The following is a 23,966-nucleotide window of genomic DNA, read 5'->3' as shown; positions in this document are numbered from 1 at the left end:
GCCTAGCCCATTTGACGGAAACCCAGTGCTATTTGTAGGGGGATAGAGAGGGCCGCAGGCTAGTTTTTAGTGGCATATCGCCGACTTATTATAATCAATGTGAAGCCATATTATTATTATGTTTAAAATGTTGAATCTATATCCACTGGATTATGGATATATATATATCGTCGGATATTTAAAGAAAGGCCTAGGCCTAGACCTTTTGATTTATTTAATTAATTTAGGACAATATTACGGGAAATTCTTTGCCAAAGAAAAGAAAATACGTTGTGGCTGTTGTTGGAGGTTTGTAAATATATGACAATAATGTAGCCTAGGCTAGGAAGGACTGTAGGTAGGATGAGGTAATTTGGATGGTCGTACATATTATGATATTTATATATACAGTATTGTGTATAGTAGTGATCATGGCGACAAAATTTAGGATGACTAAAGTTGACATTAAAATTATTTAACTATGAATAGCTCATTATTGGTGTTTTTTTTTTCTTTCAGGTTTCTAAGAATAAACTATCCGACTTGTGATTCATCTTGTGCTGCAAAAACAATCCTATTTTGATATTTGTAAATTGATGTATGTAACAGATGTCTTTAAAAATAAAAAAAAAATAAAAGTTTTTATTATCGCGATGATTTAACTCAAATATTGACATATATAACTTGATATTTTAGCCTGAGCAAGATAGTTTGATAGGCATATTTTACTTCGATGTAAATAAGATATTACATGTTATACTGTATGTAAAATACTTTTTTGTAAATAAAATTATTTAATGGTGGTTAATTTATTAACTTGTTAATTTGTTTGTTAGTTATGATGTTATACTATTAATTATTTAGTTAGTAACCAAAGTGGAGTGGATTCGTGGCAGTTGCAACTTGACTGTAATATGCATATATATAATAATATTTACTTCTTCTTGGATAAAGTTAAAGCAAAATAAGCAATAATAAAAATTAAATATTTATTTTGCCATAAAGAAAGCAAAAACTAAACATACAGTACTATATGTACAGTAATACCATGGACCTATAGGTCCATGGTAATACATACTGTAGTATTGAGCACCAGTAGCAGAGACGTCTGGACAATCGAATATAATCGTTATCAGCTGTCTGGGTACCCAAGGCTAGTGCTAGAAAATGGCGAAAATTCGTGTATTCATTCGCCGTCAGCGAAATGAATCCGGCACTTTTCTCATCAGAAGCAAATCAACAAATCCTTTTATCAGTTTGTTTTGATATATAATCTGGATAATATATATTAAAATGGCCTTGGTTCAAGCATGTTTAACAGGTAAAATCAGATTTTTTCCTACCTAGGCCCCTTAGCACTGCGGTACCCTACGCCGTGTGGGGGAACCGATCTCGGCAGTATTTCTTAAGTAGCCTATCTTTCGTAAAATCCTTAGTTGAATTTTATTAATATAAATTTAATTGTATGAATATGCTATTTAAATGTTATTGAAATTTTTTTTTGCTGCATTTTGTAATTCCGCACTACTTGCTTTATCGCGATTCCAAGATGGCGGCAATTCAAATTTTGATTTGGTAATAATTCGCGAGGTCAACCACTTTGCTGCCCGACTGACTCATAATGTAACAAACACGCATACGTTTTTATTAAATACCAAGGTTTTCAATTATTAAACATTGCGTTTTATTGGGTAGTGTCTATACGACACACACACACACACACACCATGGAGAAGAACACTGAATCTACGCAACGCATAGCGTAATTCGTGTCAACCACGGTGGTATTACAGCACCACGTCACATATGCAAAACTAACGTAGCTGATTTCTCGACGTCATGCATAATTAAGTTTTACAAGTGGCGCTAAGCACGTACCGTTACAAATTCCATGCATAACACGTTTTAACGGGTATTCTAGGCCTCGTACAACTAAACGGATATTGCACGAAATCAGAGTTGATTCACGCATGGTTACAGGTCGAACGCTTCAACTAACGTAATACAAACGGGTCATTCTTCAGTAAGTGTCTAATTTCAGGTTTATAAAAAATCGATTTTAAAATTTGCATTTTTTAAATTTTAAAAGTTTATTCAGATAAATGAACATGTATTACATGGCAAGCATATGTTTGGCGCAATCTTTATTATATATTTCGTATTTTATTCGTATTTATAAATACATGGTTCTATGTTACTGTCATTTCCGTCACATTTATGGAATATACAAAGATAGAAAAAATAACGGTTCAGGAATTATAAAATTATTTCCATTATTAATTCTTTGATACTATATATTATTTTTGTCTCTATTAATCAAAAAATGATTGTTTTAACATTTATAAGTATGATTTTATACGTTCAAAACCATTTACTATTCCAAACAATAATAATTTTCAGAAAATAATATGACTGTCACTGATGTTTTACAAAATTCTGTTGAACTAATATTACTATCCATTGACATAGTAGAAGAATATTGTTTATATTTCAATATACCACATAATTGCGTTCATTACTTAAATATTTTAGGATTTAAAAGGATAAAATATCCATGTGACGGAGATGAAACCGTGACGGATATGACGAACCTAAAAAATCATGTGACGGAGATGACTTTAAGATATGATTTGATTATGTTTATTGACCAGAGTAACATAGATATACAATGTAATAACATAATAAAGATATACAAAACAAAATGTACAACAAAAAAAGGCCCTGGCAATAACAAAAAGTCATATCCGTCACGGGCCGTCATCTCCGTCACAACGAAACATTGGGAAATGTGACGGAGCTGACCGTGACGGAGATGATGTATTTAGCATTGGACAGCCTAGGATCACATCGTAGGCATGTCTGACAGCGGAGACGGATTGCATACTTCTAGATACCGTAAATAACTTGTACTTCCAGTTGAAAAAAAACAGAAATTATAATCATTTAATGAGTTCTATACCGTTCGGATATGACATTCAATAAAGGTACGCAGCTGTAATTTTTCTAAAACCTCGTTTTTCTAGCTTTTTTCCTCTTTTATTGAAAATGATGTGCGGCTAGTTTAATTTAAATATCTTCGTATGTTTACAACGCACAGTCAATTTTTTTCCCCACCGTTCATTAAACTGTAGACGGTACATTTAAATTATGTGACGGAAATGACACAAAACTGCGGGACAAGCTTTTTCCAAACAAAAACTTTAAAGTTTGAGATTTAATGTATGTAGAGATGTATTTCGAAGAATATAATCGCATGAAATAATGATTAACTAACTTTTTACAATATTTTCGATAACAAAAGTCCTGTTATCAAATATATACGGCGATCATAAAATTGAAGATGTACGATCGGGACATAGGATTATAGGGGGTTGCCTGAAACATTTTTATAAAAATTAACAATATCAATGCAATTATCTTTGTTTTATGTAATTAATTATATTTACAATAATGTTGATTATGATTTAAGTCAAGAATTTTTATTTTTTAATGATGAATTTTCAGTCTCTATCCCACCAAAGTATCGGGACACGATTTTAGACACTTACTGAAGAATGACCCAAACACACTGCCGACTTGCAGTGATATGAAGACCGGCTGAAGGCGGTAATTGGCCTGGAAGTCAAACGATTAACAAGCCTTATACTTCTCAAAAAGAGCACGCTTCCAAAACACCTTGCTAAGTTTCTACACTCACGGTCGCTGGCGTATTGACGAATCTCGATACAAATTGGATAGACTCATCATTGGAACTATTTACCAAAGTGATTGATCAAAGCGATGCGAGGCGCTGAACTGTTATCAAGCACGTTCTATCAATCGGATAACGACGCGAGAATCTGTCCTAATCGTTGTTGAGAAACAATATAGAAAATGGGCCAACCTCTTCGATTGAATGACAATTGGAGTGTAGCAGTTGGTTAATTGGTTGTGCGTGTATTCTATACATTGGTGGATACGTCACTTCTCCTCCGATACACTTCGCGTTTGTTATCTGTTTTCAGTGACCAGTAATAGATTGTTAACTTCGTGACTAAACACTGCTTTCAGGCATACCCACCTCTGGTGCTACGTCGTAAATCCAGTCCCTGTTGAGACTTTAATAATATCGATTAAACTGATTTTAATTTGACTAATTTGCGAGAGTAGGACGAGCACTGTCATTTATGGTTCGTCGTGGTGACAACCTAGCTGGCATGCAGAAAGGCTTTTAACCATTACTCGATTCGAACTTGATGTAATCTTACCAACAACCAGAGATCAGAGATAACATACCTCTGCTACGGTTATACAAAACTATTTGCAACCAGAAGCGTTACATTGTTGACCAGTATTGTTATTTACTTTCGAACATTTTTGTCAAAACATTGATTGTAGTTATTTCAGTCGCCCTTGTAAAAACTTCAAAATCATCCGTTTTGAACTATGCGATCATTTAATATTTGCATTGCATTATAACCTAATGATTGAGTATTTTCTCCTGATTGTGTGATTTAAACTTTGTAGACAGCAGACTATCAACAGATGGACGGAGTAATAGGTATTATCCATTCTATGATGGGATCGCCAACATCAACTTATTCCTATCCCCTCCCAGGGGCCGTCGGTACATGGCACCCTCATTGCTACGATAATAGGGGTAAGCAACGTACCCCTTATTTTATTGCCGACATCCTGTACGGTGTTCGAAAAGACAGTAAAGGTAGAAAAACGAAATACAGTTTTACTTTAGAAAGGACGGAATGCGAAGGGAAACTGTTAAAACGCGAAGGCAGTGTGAGTACCGATGTTAGTGTGGAGTTCAGCCCGTCGTCGTGGTCGTGCTCGTCCGTCGTAGACGCTGATTCTCGTCAGTTTTCAGACGATAACAACGACCGCAGAGATGCTACTCCATCACCAGATATACACAATAGTAAGACTTTTGTTTCTTTTAGTTAATAACCATTTCAATTTTCGTAAGAAACTACACTATTTAGTACGATATACACTTGTTGGACAGACAAATGTTTTTGTTCGTTCGTTTTCTTTGTCAAGGGTCTGTTTTTTAAACATTATCCATTCTCAGTGTGTGAGTTTTTATACAAAAATATATTTTAGCTGTTTTTTTTCGATTATTTCATCAGTGACACCTCAAATAAAATAAATCAATTTCTATATTCAACGTTTTGTATTAGACCTTATACCGATAGATTATAAAATCTATTACATAAAGCAATACATCGATAATTTCGTGATATCGTGAATATTAAGCCACTATTTAGGCCTAACTGAAGACGTAGTTGTCATTGTTGTATGGGCCTTTACACATTCGATTTTGTGACAGATTTTCCTTGGTTGTCTGGGAATAGTATAGTATGCCTACAATATACAAGATTAATTCTAACTCTCACTAAACAGGCTGCAGCTGGCCTCAACATAATATCATCATCATAATTAAAACAAAACCATTAATTTGTTGGGGTTTTTTTTTTTCTTTCTGACCAGACTTGTTTCATAATTACTTAAAGTTTTATAGATGTCTAAAATGTACGAATGAAATAAATGAAGGTAAAACTGACAGAAAAATAAGTACATCTAGAAAATATACTGGTTCTTATTTCATAAAATGTGCGTATCCGTGCATTTTAATTTACAGCTAATTTACTTCTGTTACAACCTCGTTAATAAAGTGGGAAGTAGAGTTCATAGTTATATACCGGTAAGATAGATAGATATACTGTTGAACAATCGTTCTATTTATAAAATCACAATTTTGTTTCCTTGTTTTGTATGCTACATTCAAGAACAATTAAGAAGTTATTATTAAAAACGTGTTTAGTACAGACATTCTGTTTTATGCCGGACATTAAGATTCTTAATTTCATCCCAGCTTATCAAGGCCTACTTATTTTCTACCAGCTTAAGGCCATCGTAAAAGGCATCAAAATTGGGGTGGAGGTCGAAATTACTAGCATAAAGTCTTTTTTTTTGTCGTCATAAGTTAAGCATGGCCAAAATTATGTACACGTGAAGCGTCGTCCCTGTGAAGCGTACCATACGTGAAGCGTACCATACGTGAAGCGTACCATACGTGTGTATATTCCTAATGCATAATGGTATATTTATTGCACCAAGCACGTTAATTTGTCGTCGTCGTATTGTACAGTAATTCTAACGAGTATTATTTTAAAATGAGTAATCAAATAATTTTGGAAGAGCTTTTTTTTTTTTTTTTTCGTCACATAGAATTCATATCTTAGGTTATTTACAGGTATACAATTACTCGTAAACATTTGATATGTTATAAACCAAAAATTTATAATGACAGTACCAAAATTAGCGTCTTAATCACTAAAAAATATACTGATTTATGCGAATAGGTTAGGATCCCTGACGAAAAGAGAGATTTACATCATTTTCACGTTCTGGAAATAAAACCATTTTATGAAAATTAATCGCAAATAAATTTTGTTTACCGAAACTTGAGTTCAGTTGTATATGCAATAAAAACCCTTTTAAAATAATAAAATAAACCATATATTTCTACAGATAATATTTGAAATTGATTACTAATTAATTCTGAATGAAATATTGACGAGCCTAAAATGAATTTGAGCGACGGAGTGCTGCGATTTTGTATGTGAAGTCAGAGCATGGATCACATACCGTATTGCAGTACACAAATCTTGTTTTTTCTATTTATCCTATGCTACGATATATTATTTCATTAGGCCTACCAACAATATTTGTCAATAAATAGCAGATTTCGTCTACAATACAAGTAACAATATTAGCACATTCAATTTTAAGCCAAAATAAAACGTGGATATAATGCTATTAAAATATATAACAACCGTTTAAGAGTCTATCGTAGTATTTCTAGGGCAACGATAGGCAATTGAGGAATGTCCGGACGCCATGTTTCCACAAAGACTCTTATCAAATAGAAATAATATCATTTTGTACTTAACAAGTGCACTTAACAACCAAAGTATCTGATACAAGAAAGTACTAACTGCCGCCAAACAGAAGCAATGTCAAACATCAGAAAATGAGCATCAAATAATACATTGGACTCGTATCGTAACCATTGATAGATTTGGCAAATACAACAGGCCTAGTTGACGGTCACCCCGCTATATTAACCTATTTGGTACAGGGGATAACTACCACTTGACGCTCTAATTAATGACTTAAGAAAGATACAACTATCGATAGGTATGATGATAACAGGCCTAGCACGAATATGTTGTAATTGGTTAATTACAGATACAGTATAAGGCCATACAGTATACAGTTAAGTGGGAGTAACTCGATTAATAATCAATCATTTTTAATAATCAATCATTTTTAATAATCAATCATTTAATAATCAATCGTTTTTAATAATCAATCATTTAATAATCAATCATTTAATAATAGTTCTATATAACAGAATAGTTAGCTTTTATTTAATTATGTTGACGTTTTCATGTATAAAACCACCAATATTAGTTCGTTTAGTTTGGACTGGTTGTTGTCTCGGGTTTGGCCAATGCAAGTACAGGACTTAGCAATTGTTGAAACTAAAATATTAAATTGTATAGGAACTTATTGCTTGACGTAAATGCATGCGTACTACGAAGTATCGAAATATAATAATGTTGTTTAAAAAAAACAGTTTTAGTGTTTATGAAAATTATACTATTGTTTATCAATATGGGATATGTTGTATATACAAATAACTTAATGTCTTATATATTTTGCATGGATATTTCTTTATTACATTGATTCGGTTCATGCGTTCCCTATTAATATCAGTCAATAAAAGTTATATGTCATAACGCGCTCAAACAGTTATTTTATTATAGATAGGTAAATCTTGAATCGTTTAATCGTCTCGCTTAGCGTATAGCATTTGTGCGGTCGTGTTTATTTACAATATAGATCCATCTATCGGCGGCCTACGTAATTGGATATTACCGGTCTCTCGGCAACCGATGCTATGGGACGTAAAGGATGCTACGTTGAATAATTACATACAATTATGCCAGAGAAATTCATTGTTCTACTCCCTATTAAATCAAATCGTTTTGAAGTTATAAGTGTTGAACGCGATACGAGCAGCGGGAGCGATTTGTTATTAATAACGTCTAATGATTTGCTAGATTAGATCACAAGATTGTAATAACGGTAATAGAACCTAAGGTATTGAATATTTTATGGCGTACTAAATGGTTCTAAAGTATCCGTAATTTATCAGTATTCAAATAGTATACGGATGGTTTACTATTTATCAGTACAGTATGTTTCAATGAAGATGATAAATGTTGCTTTGAATTTCAACGTCGTGTGGCATTAGTATCAACGTGCAATTTTATCGTCAGACAATAGCAAACAAGTTTGGCGATTGTATCCACCTTTTCGGTGGGTGGGTGGGGATGTTGGAAATAGGGGAATCACCATTCACTCTGCAGTCTATGCTTCTAAACAAGACATTGATTTACAAGTATTTAGTGTGTGTCGATTTCTATAGGCCTTATATTTATTAGTCGTTTTAAATCTGTAAATCAATACCGGTATTCAATATTTAGTTAAACATTATTTATGGGATCATGATTTGACCCGTAACAGGCTTGCAGAGAACGATTAAGCTCTGTCTACTAGTATGACAAAAAAAAAGTGTGATGTGCCCAAATATTGTGGTGATATGCCAAATATGGTGGTGATATGATTAGATATGACATCATCATGTCCATATGGGCACATTTTTTTTTGTCACAAAAAGTTTGATAGCTTTAGAGTAACAACCACGCGTCAAATTATGTGACTTACTCTACGCGCATGTATAAAATAACCACGTAGACGCGCGCGTAGACTTAAATTCTGAGTTGTTTGGAATATTATCGATCGTGATAATTCGGTACAGTCGTTGGCGTCAGTAGCGGGTCACTTGTAAAATGTTCAATATTGACTTTGATGACAATCTACGAAATAATCAGTAATAAGGTAGGGCTACATCAATTACAAGTGTTATGTCACAGACAGATAAGAGACACATTATTTAGTCATCGAACATTATCAATAGATACCGGTAATTGGTTGCTCACGTTGATGTGACTTGATACTGGCCTATTTGCATTTTATTTAAACTTGTCATAAAAATAAGTAGGTCTATTTTCAATTAAGCTTGGTTCCCACTGGAACGCAGCGCAAGGACGTAAGCCGCAACTCAAGCGAATGAACCAATCCAAGCGATGGATTATCCGAAGAGTTCCTTGCTTACGTCCTTGCGTTGCGTTCTAGTGGGAACCAAGCTTTAATGCTTCGAAAATGGCCTAATTTGATTGTGTGCGCACCATATACGCTAGGTGTGTATTACTGTACTACCCTAGAAAAAGTTACATGCATACCAAAACGATTAAAAACGAACAGAAGAAACAATCTTCTAACCCTCTTGGCACTGTGATGGAGGTTTGACAATTGTAAACGATTGGCAAAAGAGGCAGCCTGCATTGAATATAGACACCACGTTAATCATCCCCGTTGGTTACATAGTTCATAGCCTACGATATAATGTTACCAAGTTGCAAACTTACCATTCGTAATTACCTAGTACGAACCAAGTCCCCTTTGCCACTATTAGTATCTAGTTACCATGCCCCTAGGCCTAGGGACGTATTTCCCTATTCTATAAACAATAATCCCGTGTGTGTAATTTGTCGAATATTTATAGCTATATTTATGTCTGAAAGAAAAGTAATGAAATACGACTGAAAAGACTGCTTTGTATCACGTGTTACTGATATGATTTAACGGGAGTTTTACTTTTATTATTGTTATGATCAAAACATTGGTAGCATTCCTTTTTGTGTAATCGAGAACATTTTTTTTTCAAAAGAGGTAGAAATATGATCATTGAAATATGCATTAATTCAATGGGTATGTTATAGGGTCATTTTAAGGCCATATTGGGTCCAAAATAGATTCCCGATGACTACGATGTTTGTCCTATAATGAATATTTGAAAGCATCACTTTTTGTATTGTTCATAATTATAACCGTTCTTTATGAAACAAAAATATTACAAAAAATAAATGACACGGCCTGTTTGTTTTAATTTTAAAAGGAAGTAATCACTTGTTACTTACCTTTTATTTTGTTGTTATATATTATTTTAAAAAGTATTAGTTATTGTAGCATTTAAGTTGATTATGTTGTTTTTGAGCGATTCTTATCTTTTCTCGAATTCACAAACACTTTGCAATGCTACTACTTCAAGTAAGTGTTGATCTGCCGCCAACTGCAATCAAACGAATAACACATATTTCCGTTGTTAATTTTCAAGTATCTTAGTAATTTATTTTCAAAAACGTTTTATCACGAATTTAAATCCCGAGTAAGTGTTGTTGATTTGTGGTTGACCACTGGAAAACGGAACAAAAGATGCAGAAGGCTACTCTGATGATACAGTACTGTTAAGCTCTGTCTACACTATCAAACTTGTTTGACAAAAAAGTGTGATGTGCCAAAATATGGTAGTGATATGCTCAAATATGGTATTGATGTTTCATCATCACGTCCATTATGGACACATCACATTTTTTTGTTACATTAAGTTTGATAGTGTAGACAGAGCTTTAGTACATATTGAACGGCAAGCGTGCTATCATTGTCATAGTATACTATATTTAATATACTATGTACCCCTTTCTTTCAGTATAAATAATTATATGCCTCCATAGTTCACTTAGGTCACCCATTTTTACACCACTAATTAATGCGTGGTTCCCACTAGAGACGCAAAGCAACGACGTAACGCAACGAAGTGATTTTACAATCAGAATCGATGGATTATTCGAACAGTGACTTGTCATTGGTCAACTCGCTTGCGTTGCGCGTACGTCCTTGCGTTTGCGTCTCTAGTGGGAACCAGAAAAAGGATCAAATTTAGGCTTATCGAACAGAGTCTATAAGAAAAACTTTCTCCGTTCATTTCAAAATAATCTTGATCGTACTTTTTATTGTGAGGGAATTATTTTAAAAGTACACAAATAATCTCTTATTATCGTTAGAATTAGTCACACATTACATATGGGCAACTAATTCTATTAACATGTTTAAAGTAAAACGAAATATGCCTTGTGTTATAACACAATACAATATCGATTAGAGTGATTGCATTTAGAAGCTAACAAGTACAATACTGTGATATATTGTGAAGAAACGAAGCAGATGGAGATTATACCATAAATAAAAGACTCAATAGGCCTACACCTACATTATAATATAACCCGAGATGTTGCACTAATTAAAAACTACAGTAATTATTATCAACCACAAAAACCCATCAGAAGGAAAATATATATAAATCGCAGTATAATATAAATTCCTGACAAGTGTAATGCTCAGTTGTAGCCAACCTAATTGATATTCGTTTTAAAGATGAGAATTTTTTTTTTTTTTTTTTGAAAAAATATCACTTTATTGTATTGATTGATTGATAAGTATTGATTTAAACTGGAAGAGACGTTTGAATTTGACAAACAATATAATTCATGAAAAACGATATAGATAGGCCTATCAACTTTGAGGATTTTCCGAGTAATAATAACTGTTTAGTTTGTAGGCCTATAGTTTGTTCTTACTATAATATGTACTTTCATTCTGTTAAATGACTCGTATGCATTAATTTATCTGTTTTGATTTGCTGTCCGCTTAATTTCAGCATTCCATCTTCTAATTTCACGGCAGTGTTAGCGACTTAATTCGCCAAATCTACCGGCTAAGTCTGCGTGAAAACGAAATCTTGAACAATTAATCTGGCATGGAAATTAATAGCGCGCGTTTCGTCAAGCCCCTGTATGCCACGTCAACCGATGCACTACTAGTGTTTGTTGAGAGCGTTGAAGAAGCCTTCAAAGAGACATCACCGATGCAGTGTAATGGACCTAATATTGTAATTTAACGGATTGTTATTAAAGAACTCGCGGCAAATATTGAATAAGCGGCGCAGATTGTCACGGCAGAAGCGTAGTTTGCTTAATTCATTTTAATAGAACATCGACTCGTAGGCTACACGACGTAATTAGGGTCAATTTAAATTAAAGATGAGTTCATGCTTTTGTTTGACATGATTGTGATGTTAATGAGTATAAGACGATCATGTCTGCAATTGATCATGATGATAACGATAAACTATATGCAATTAATGATACCAGGGAAGAGTGAAATTCCCTGATGATACATATAATTTGTTAGGACTACGATCAAATCAGCACAAAATATCAAAATAATAGTCTAATTATGATACTTTCTCTGGCTTGACAGTTTTCACTGTTAGCTACTAAATTTTAAATTCTACTCAATTTCTGGAGTCCAGATAAATTAAAATTTGTTGGTTTTTTTTTACCCGCGAAACTCCATATTAAGAGGACAATTTCGGTTTTGTTGGTAGGCCTAAGTGTCCCCTGCATAGGGCTTCTCATTCAGTTACAATTGTTGGAGTCTCGAAGGTGTCCCCTTAATAGGAGTTCTACGTACATTATCGTGAAGCTGATCGTGCGTTGTTAAGGCTAAATTACACACCCAAAGGGTTAAAAGCAGATCAAAAGAATAAAACCTATATTATAATTGTCTAGGCTTACGTAAGCATGGTCATGATGATATTGGCATTCTTAATATTATTATTACTGTTGGTATTAACAAAGATGGAGGTAGATCATAGTATTAAATGAAAACTGTTAGTATTATAGTATTAAAGATGCATTGACCCCAAAAACATGAAAAATGCAGGTTAATAAAATCAGACGTTGAATAGGCCATTTTGGAGTTTTAATCAAATTATTCATTTCAGTAGAGGGAAAACCGAACTGAATTATGATTTCTGTTATAAAAAGACAAAATAAATTGTTAAATTTAACCAAAAACCCATTGTTTGAAGGATTTTTTTTTTCTTGAAATTACAGTTTATGCCTATTCAGGTAATTGTTTTTGATCCAAATTGTGGTTAAAAACAATTAGTATGTGACATTAAAATGGCACTTTCAACAAACAATGTATAAACAATATCATAATATAATATATTTTAATTTACTATATTTATTATCATCATGATTAATTAAAAATTAAGGTAGTAATATAATTGTTGTAAAATTACGGAAGAAGTTATCAATAATTATGATAATCATAAGTAATAGTGATGACACTATACGTCACCGTTAATATTATCATCATCATGTTCTTTATTGGGTAAAATACAGGCTGTTGTTTTGACCTGCCGATTAGAACTAATATGCTATTTAGCTCATTGAAATAATAATAAACGCTTTAAATAGTTCTCAATACGAAGGCCAATAATTCTCTCATTATCGTACACAATAGACAGACGATTTGGTTTAATTTACGATCAGTACAGAGCGACCGATTAAAAGCGATTAAACACGGCCATTCAGCGAGTATACCCGCATGTCCGCAAGGAAATCTATGTTTTTTTTTACAATAACCTATTTTTAAAAAAATTAGTCAATCAATCTATACTTATATAACCTAGTTCAGTAAATCATAGAATAGTATTGTAGCTATATTATGTTTTATGTATTACCGTTAGAGATCCGTTGTAAAAATATTATTCCAAATGTGTAATTAAGAATAAGTGCGGGGAACTAAAATAAGCGTTGGTGCTAAACGATTTCTGTAACGATTTTATTTTCTGTCGTCAGTGTTTTTGAAGAAAAGCTGTATAGACAATAGAGCGATGTTGTCGTGATAATGGCCGTTTAAGTACTAACGTTTTATCATCTAAGCTAAGTAGAAATAAACTACATATTGGGTGATGGCTAAGAAAACAAATCACAAGAATACAAATCGTTTAGTTAAGAATCTTCAATTGTGAATCTGTAACGATAAAATGTAAGTCATTAGTGTCTCTCAATTTCAGATATGTAACGGTAATTGTGCGTCTGAATACAAGCAAAATAAAGTTTCTCCCACATGAATTTAACTGATTTCCTCACCTTTACCGTTATAATTGATTAATTTCTAGTATGGCCTATCGGTTTAGAATGTCTTCATTATGCCTGCTAGATTTACTTTTACCCTGTTTTAAGCTCAGTCTACACTTATCAAACATATGTGATGTGCCCATATATGGACACGGTGATGTCATATCACTATCTTAGGCTTATCACTACCATAATCTACTAATATCGTTTTTGTCAAATAGTTTGATAGTGTAGGTAGACAGAGATTTATACCCTGTTTGTAAATCCTGTTATCTTTAATTCAGCTCTTTATAGGCCGCATTTTAAACACATTCTTTTGCTACATGCACTTTAAACACGACATTTGCTTTCGATACCTTTTTTATAATTTTATTTATAACAATAATAACATGGTAACATTTATTTCGTATGTTCGTACTGCGAAATGGAGAGATGAAAAATCGCCCCTTGTTCAGATTTCAATAATAGGATATATGATATAAGAAAATAATTATGTTGATGCTGTTGATAGTAAAATATAGAAAATATAATAATACTTAACCCAATATTTTAAATACATCGATCAAAAGGCTGTAATGTCTTAATAAACATGTATTATCAAATTAGCTACGGTATCTTGTACAGAAAAACATCAATATACAATCTGACTGGTTGTCACGTCACATTACATGGTAATTACTTCTGAGTATTGTTTAGTATGTTTATAATGAATGATAGAATCATTCGATAGAGCAGTACATTTAACAACAGAGCATTATATATTTTCGGTATAGTTTGTTAATTGTGTCAGATGACAATGGGTTTTGTTGGAAATAATAATTTACAACCTTTTACCGTTAACCACAGAAAGATACATACAGGAATAAATAAAGTCGGTAACCCTTTGAAGTGACGGGTCATTTTTTATATCGATATGAAAAACCAGGTCGACGGCACAGTAATTAAGAATCAATTAAAAATACACAGGCAACATAATAGCCTTAAAAATATACATCCCCTGTGATTGGTCCATTAGTTGTATGACATCATCATATTAACGTTCGATTAACTTTTGTTAATTATTGTGATATTTTTAATGTTTGTACGTCAGAGTCACGTGACGATGCTTACCCGTAGCCGTTTGATTTGTTTGTGTAAATGTATCGGGCACAACATAAGCCTAACAGCGTAGGCCTCTAGGCTCAACATCTAAACATGTGCCTAACCATATTTCTGATGACACTTATCTTTTATACGTCTTCTTTATAATTTTAGCGGTATTATTTGTATTATCTGCTATTCCTATAGACTAATAATTACTAAAATGATGGTATTTTTTTAAACTTTAAATATTATTTTAAAAAGTACATGGAAGGTTTTATTTAATGAAATAATTATTTATTATTATTTATCACGACACTTGTGATGTTTCTAAAATAATTACATAGATACTGTATATGATAAATAGTTTACAATTGCCTATCTGATTTACTTATTTACATTGAGGCCTACTCTTATTTGGTTAAACACAAACAAATAACGTCATCTTAATTAGTTCTCCGTAGGGATCTTGTTTACTGTACATTTAAAAGCGGTATGTAGGCCTATACTAACGGAGTCGGAGTTTCGATTTTTGTCCTGAAATACAGGAGGAAGAGTTTACAAGCTCAAGTAGTATACGTATGAAACGCCATATGTGGCAAAATATTTATATTTTTACTAATGTTAAGTCAAAACTCCGTCTGGAACCCAGACTAACTAACGATAATGAATGATACAGTATAATAATATATATATATATTTTTTTTTACTTTTAATAATTAATGTAAAAAAAAGAGTGCCATGCATCAGCCTAAAGCTCTGTCTATTTATCTCTAAATTAGTTTGACAAAAAAAGTGTGATGTGCCAAAATATGGTAGTGATATACCTACATATGGTTGTGATTTGACATTCATGTCCAAATATTGATTGTTATTGACTATTGACAATATTGACTATTGTTCTATAGTTCCAACTACGAGTGGTATTAAAACAATTTTAATGTGGGATGAGAAAGAAAAATTTCATCTTTCAACATTTGTTTTGTAGGTAAATCCAGAGAAAAACCCACGAAAAGAAAATTGGGGAAAGATGCGGAGTGTGTCGAGAAGAAGAAAAAGGCACGAACCACGTTCACAGGTCGACAGATATTTGAACTTGAAAAGCAGTTTGAAGGCAAAAAGTATTTATCGGCAAGTGAACGAGCAGAAATGGCCGCAATGTTAAAAGTAACAGATACACAGGTAAGACCCATGCATACAAATTACATTTTTGTATTGTTTTCTATTAACTCAAATTACTCGTACTTTTAATGAATCTCCGCCCACAAAAAAGGCAATCTTACTTATTCGTATAGGTGTATACGCTGGGCACAATAGACCGCAGCCATGCAAGATATTCGTATCATTAAAATCGACTGATTACGGTGTTAATAATGGATCAATATTGAATAGAAAATGAATATGATTTTGTTCTAGCCGTGAATTTCTGCGGTCGTGTGACGCACCCTCAACTACAAAATTACTAAACCGATAGAAGAATAAAAAACGATCTAAAGCTCTGTCCACACTATCAAACTAGTTTGACAAGAAATGTGTGATGTTTCCAAATAATGGTAGTGATATTCCCAAATATGGTATTGATATTACATCATCATGTCCCTATATGGGCACGTCACATTTGTTTGTCGCATACATTTGATAGTTTAGACAGAGCTTTATGCTATCTGTTTTAACTAACACGATGTTTATTTTTAATTCTACTAATGATGAATTATTATATTCGTTGACAAACATAATTGATCATTAAATTTGATTAAGTTATGTAAACTATACATACGAAACCTATTAAAACTACCTTGTCAACTATATCAATTGATGTAATTGATTGCAAACAACGTTTAAGAGATGGTATACACCTACGTATAACATTTTAATAATACCAAAATTATTACTCAGTGAAACGTGAGGGCATTTAATAATTGTAATGGTTGTTTGTTAATCACCAGATTGCAGGTTTTGCTTCAATTACAGACAACGATATTAGGAAATGAAAATACATAACAAGATATAATTGCTAATCAACTATTGTGTTGATCTTGTTGTATTATAAATTAGATGATGGATCCGAATGCTTCGTCAAAACGACTTATACAATCAACATTTTGAAATCTGCGAGCAGAACCATTGGATATTTTTTTTTAAAGATAAAATATTCGAATCCAAAACATTTGATATAATTTGCTATGATTATTGTGTCCGAGAAAGTACCGTCCTTTTTATTAAAGAATTACGTTGACTCCGTTATGTGTGTGTTTGTGAATGCTAGCATTTATCGTCTTCGTTTACCGTATTTGACCAGTATCTCCGTTTACATTGTTAATTACATCTCAACATATCGAGCATGGAAATTCTTGTTTTGAAAATAATAAAGTTGTCTTACTTTAATGAACATGATTTTGTAAATTATTCTTTAATTATGAAGTGGGTGGCAATCAGTGCAGACTACCCCCTTAAATCGTTTAATGATTTTACGCGCCTTTTGTAAGACTATACTTAACTAATTGAGACTCACAATGACCTAAACGGATCGGTGCTTTATACAGGTGTAAAGAGGATTTTAAATGCTTCTTCATTGTCGATCTATTTTCCTCTTCATTAAACCTCTTAAAGTTTGTCCTTTTAATAGGCCAATCGCCTAAAGTGAAATCTATTTATCGTTGTGACTTGATAGAGGTTAGTTGAACCTTTCCTTGTAGCTACACTTTCCGGCAAGCTGGACACGGAAGCGGCTACTTTCAATGTGGACACAGTTCAGCTGTCGAACATGCTCTAGGCTTAATCATTTTTGCTAGATCTATCTACAAACAATAATAGTTTGAGAATATAATAATTTGCATTCTAAACATTTGTATAATTCATTCAAAGCATTTTTGGTTATCATTAGCAGAAATTAATTTATGTCGATTTAAGCCCAAAAATAAGGAATTTGTCACGCTTGATTTAACAGTTCTCATCATTACGTCACTGCCAAAGTGATATTATTAAAATAATAATCGGTACCATTCATAAGGAAGCAAATTTTACATCCAAACACGTCTTAAATCCGAAATTAGTTTAATTAATTTATTTACAAAAAATATAGCTTACTTATAGTGATTTTGATGACGTTTTGTTAGCTGGAAATGTAAGATACGATTTTGATTTGGATTGCGCGACGCATCTCGTCACCAGCCAGTCTGATTTGACGCCTGAGAATTGTGAGATTCAAAACAAATAGAGGCGATAGTAGCATGGATTAAAGTGGCTTTCTTGAAGACATACACTCTAGGAATACACGAAGTATCAAAATAGACTTGTTGTTATTGAGAATAAATGCGTTTTAGTTATAAGATGGGATTACTTTAATTTCTTAAAAACAAACGCAGGAAATAACAACAGGTAAATATAATTATGTGGCCGCTATTTTTATATTGGGTAATATTTATAGTTTATAAAGTACGTGATATGTACTGCACTATACTCACCACATGGCATTTAATTTTAAATTATTACATAATGCGACAGTATTATAAAGTGCGTCGGTTATTACATAGTGCGACAGTATTATAAAGTGTGACGATTATTTCAGAGTGCGACAGTATTATAAAGTGCGGCGATTATTTCAGAGTGCGACAGTATTATAAAGTGCGACGATTATTTCAGAGTGCGACAGTATTATAAAGTGCGACGACTATTACACAGTGCGACAGTACAACAGTATTATAAAGTGCGACAATTATTTCAGAGTGCGACAGTATTATAAAGTGCGACGATTATTTCAGAGTGCGACAGTATTATAAAGTGCGACGATTATTTCAGAGTGCGACAGTATTATAAAGTGCGACGATTATTACACAGTGCGACAGTATTATAAAGTGCGACGATTATTACATAGTGCGACAGTATTATAAAGTGCGACGATTATTACATAGTGCGACAGTATTATAAAGTGCGACGATTATTTCAGAGTGCGACAGTATTATAAAGTGCGACGATTATTTCAGAGTGCGTGCGACAGTATTATAAAGTGCGACGATTATTACACAGTGCGACAGTACAACAGTATTATAAAATGCGACAATTATTACATAGTGCGGCAGCATTATAAAGTGCGACGATTTACAGAGTGCGACAGTATTGCAAAGTGCTACGATTATTACATAGTGCGACAGTATTATAAAGTGCGACGACTATTACAAAGTGCGACAGTATAATAAATTGCGACAGTATAATAAATTGCCACAGTATAATAAATTGCGACAGTATAATAAATTGCGAAAATTATTACAATGTTACAAACTTGATTTTATTTTGTTGTAATTATTACATAAGGTATCAATATAGGCCTAATACAATATAATACATTTCATTTTTTAGGTAAAAATATGGTTTCAGAATCGTCGAACAAAATGGAAGAAATTAGAAGGAATTTCAAATTCAGAGGCAGCAGAACATAAAATAGGAGGGCCACGACATTTGGAATCAATGAAACGAAGTGACCAACAGCGACCTGGCACGAAAGATGAACATGAACCAATAGATAATGGCGGAAAAAAAAGTGACGTCAACAATACGAGTTCTGATTGGCCAGAGCTTGCGGATTGTAAAGAAAACGAACAACTGGAAAAAGAACAATTACAGAAAACAGACGAATTTTCAGTACCAATTGAAAAAGAAAAAACTGAATCAGAGATTGATATTATCGACATAAAATCGAACGAAAGCATAACAGTAGAACAGACATCGTATTTAGGCTTAAGAGATAGGTAATGAGTTACGCTGAATATAGAGATTATTATTATATAACGTTATTCAGAAGCTGTAGATGATGATGACAAAATACAGAACGAAAACTTTATGAAGAGTCGGATGAAACCCGATTAGAAAAAGAAGAAGAGTGAAATTTGTAATAGAGCTTACATAAATTGAAATGCATCCATCCATTTTAATTCATAAAGTAATTGGCACTCGATTGAAACAAGTGTACTTACAGACGACAAATTCTACTGACAAAGTTGGCGGGAAAGGGTAATATGTCGGTCAAGTGCTGATTACAAATAAGGTGTGTGCCAACATCACATACGATCGTTTATCTCTTGATACATCATGTGTAAAACGTTACAAACTTTCCAATTAAGCTGGATTTAGGACCGTGTGCTAGACGCCTTCTCAAGCATGGTACTGTTTATCTTAATTGATGGAAATGAAAAAGCGGCAATGACAAGTAATAGCTTAGAATATTCTAGTTTGAAAAACTGATCTATTTCTCGATCTTTGATGAGATAAATTAAAGGGATGGCGATATCTAATGTCACGATGTGCTACTCTTTATTGGTTTGCGGATTTGTTAGCCACATGTTATAAGATTCCATACGGTTGATTGGTTAATAAATAGGTCTCTTTTAATTTAATCTTGTTCACAGTACATGCAATTTCTTACAGGCTAATAATATGCCTGGTATACAGAAAATAAAACAAAGTTAAATATTTTTCAAATGGCAATTGGATTTGTTTTTGCATTGGAATAAACAAACTCCAGTATACCGTATACATTTTGTTTAAGCTGGTGCATTCTATTTCCCCGTTGTAATAGTTTGTATACATATACTGCTTCTAACTCCGTACCATGTATGTTGCGCCTGTAATGCGTTAAATTAATTGTAATGCGGTATCTGTACACAGTAATAATATAGGCCAATTTACACAGACGAGCGGTAACGGTAAGCGGAAAACCGCGCAGCTTGTCCCACGTAGAATCTGTATCTATCCTGAGCGGAAACCGCCCGCTCGTTCTCTCCGCGTTGTGTGTAAATGATCAGAAGTAATAACATAGATTCTATAGTTTTATTACCGTTGCCGGTCGTCTGTGTAAATTGGCCTTTGGGCCTATATATTGGCATTGTTTCATACTCTCATACCTTTTGAAATACAAAAATGCATATCTTTATACACAGACTGAGGAATGGTCAATCTCATATTGCAAATTTATTTTAAACGCCTACGAAATCAAAGAGCCGATAGTATTATTTCATGCCATGTTTATCAAAATGTTACGTATTTTGAAAGTTATAAGAACTTGGGTCATTTATTTAAATATTACATGTATCTAATCTAAGTATTATTGTATCTAACGCAGATATTAAAGTTTCTGTTAAATAAATTTATTTATGATCAAGTCGTCTCCTTATTTTATGAAAAATGTCTGTCTGGATTCGAACCTATTACCTGTTGATGACGAGTAGGCGCTAGGCCTATATTTAAATGTGGTACCGTATATTGATCACTGTAATAGTTGATACTGTAATATTTTCGTATAGTCACATCCACTATCGGTGTTCCAGTATGCCCAGTGGAATAACGCAGGGAAATTCCCCTGGTTTGTGTACTCCTAAAGCGTGGTTCCCACTAAAACGCAACGCAGCGACGTATCGACGCAAAGTGCTGTATTGCGTAATCACAAGTGGGAACCGACGACGCAATAGTACTGCAAACATCACAGGTTTGATTTCACGCATGCGGGGCCAAACAAAATTATTGGAAGGGCATTTTCTTACGTTACGTAGGTTGCGTCGCTAGTGGGAACCATTACTTAAAGGGCCACCCAACGCTGCTTCTACGAACGCATTGTTGGGGCCTTTTTAGGTTATTTCGTTGTTCAGCAGTAGAAAGGCCAATGTTTCTATCCGTGTTTCTGATTGCTAACAAATTTGTGGCGTTTTAATTGTTTTCCACGCCTTGAACTTGTGTAAATTTGAGACCATTCAAACAAGTTACAGAAACCAGATCAGGGCAATATATTTGGTTTGTGTCGTGTGTGGTTTGTATTCTGGTGGCCAATTAACTTACTCAAGAGCTTTGGAATGCAGTGTTAAATTGTCGTTAAAACATTGTTAACCGATTACCGAATGTATAATGATTAATTATACTCTAGGTCCAACCTCAAAATGATCCAGTTATTATTCACGACTTTAGTATTTTTTTCTGCACTCTCTTCCACGCGTACTGCTGTACTTATTTTAAAGCGTTAAGCTTTGTCTACACTATCAAACTTTCTGTGCCCATATATGGACACGATGATGTCATATCAGTGCCATATTTGAGCATATCTCTACCATATTTGGCTTTTTTGTCAAACTAGTTTGATAGTGTAGAAAGAGCTTATAACGTCTTTGTGTACACTGATTGCCATCAATATTAATGCGCGTACAATATCTGATATGATTATGATTTATAGTATCTATTTTGTAAACGTGGATATATTTTTGTTTATAATGGTTAACGGTAAATTGGTACCGAGATCTTACTTTTTATATTTTGATACGTGTTGGTTTGTGAACACTAAAACCACTCAATGCTGATGAGGTATCACCATGAATGAAAAAAACAATAAAACCAATATTTTGTCCTACCTTTATCCCTCATTAATTGCCTTGTTCAAATTCATTTACATAGCATCCATTAAAATTTAAAATGTATTAAAACACTGACTGCACATGTCTTATAAGGTGAGTCCCGTGTTCTCTGAACGTAGGGGAATGAGCTGTTAGGAGCTCATTGTACTAGCCTCGGCATTATGTGGTAGTAGGGTGGCCAGTTCCTTTCCACGCCGCCTTTTTTTTCTCCGTAGTATTTTCAACCAGGTACTCATTTACAGCTGAGTGGACTGGGAGTTGTCGGGAATTGAACCCGGGTCTATCTGTATGACAGTCAAGTGTCCTAACCATTCGGCTATCCAACTCATGTCTTATACTTAAATGTTTTTGGATTTATTTATTTGTTCCTGTGCCTTGCTATGATGACAATTAAACTTGCTTAGGTAAACATTTGCTCTCTAAGACTTTATTTTCTTATTGTCTATACTGTGTACTGTTTACAGCCGGAAGAATTTAATAAGTAATTATTAATGACATCTATATATAAGTATTAATACTAATAATAAAAATAAAAATACCATTCGAGTGTAAATAAACAAACAACCAGGAGATACGTTGCATCTAAAAATAAATGAATACTTTAATAGACGTAAATTGAAGAGAATTTAAATGTCCATCGTTTCGTTGACCAAAACAAACGTGGAATAAATGAGATAGTAATGCGTATCCATCCGCTAAATCCCAAGTTTTAAATACGCGCACAATAGTCTTATAATAGTTCAACGTTTAATTTTATATACAAAACAACACGATTTCGTATTAATATTTTGAATTAATATTTTTCTATCGGTTCTAATAATAAATACACTTTAATATATAACTAGTAAACGTTTCTTCTCAATCTCCGATGGTGAAAATGGTGAAAATAAAACTTCTGTTTTCAATTAAATAGTATTTTCTTCAAAGAGGTTAAGAGTGTAAAGTGTAGACCTGGGCCTACCAGGTATATGTAAACTGCCCCTGAGACGCATTGGTGGGTCAGCAGTGTACATCCATTTCACCTTTGGAGGTCCGGAGTGTAACTTTTTATGTCAGGATCCCGTTACTCTAATAGTTATTGCATTGCACTGGTAACATAAAGAATTATTATTGATCTTAAAAGTTAAAATGTGAATTGATATAATGAGGCATCAGAGAGGAGGGTATATTTTAGCGTCAGTAACTTATAATCGGAACTTATAATTGTAACTGTTACCAGAAAAATTAGTCTCTATTTAATGTATTTTGTACAAGAGATCGAAATAGAAACGGAAACGTTTCCTATACATTAGTATTACTAGTGTTTATCTGCTAAAATCAAACGATATTAGTATCAAAAACGCCATTGGAGTCACATTAATATTTTTGTTTTTGTCAGTGTTAAGCTGTCTACACTATCAAACTTTATGTGACAAACAAATGTGATTTGCTCATATATGCACATAACCGCATATCACTACCATATTTTGGCATATCCCTACCATAGGTACATCACACTTTTTTTTGTCAAACTAGTTTGATAGGGTAGACAGATCTTTATACACATAATTTTATAA

The 23,966-nt window shown here is 33.3% G+C and overlaps 1 protein-coding gene across 2 annotated transcripts; it reads left to right on the top strand.

The window, feature by feature from the left end:
- Positions 1-21,128, top strand: LOC140046384 (uncharacterized). 2 transcript variants are annotated; one of them, XM_072091020.1, is made up of 3 exons: positions 1-1,300; positions 16,008-16,201; positions 19,376-21,128. In XM_072091020.1, exons 1-3 carry the CDS (start codon positions 1,273-1,275, stop codon positions 19,766-19,768), a joined length of 615 nt encoding a protein of 204 aa, XP_071947121.1. In that variant the 5' UTR covers positions 1-1,272; the 3' UTR covers positions 19,769-21,128. The 2 variants fall into 2 exon arrangements, with proteins under 2 accessions (XP_071947121.1, XP_071947120.1); XM_072091019.1 differs by lacking the exon at positions 1-1,300 and adding an exon at positions 4,356-4,890.
- The last annotated feature ends 2,838 nt before the right edge of the window (positions 21,129-23,966 follow it).

Source organism: Antedon mediterranea, chromosome 4 (assembly GCF_964355755.1).
Source record: "Antedon mediterranea chromosome 4, ecAntMedi1.1, whole genome shotgun sequence".
In the NCBI taxonomy this organism is placed as follows: Eukaryota; Metazoa; Echinodermata; class Crinoidea; order Comatulida; family Antedonidae; genus Antedon; species Antedon mediterranea.
The sequence above is the reverse complement of the archived record's forward strand: the minus strand, read 5'-3'. Positions and strand labels throughout refer to the sequence as shown.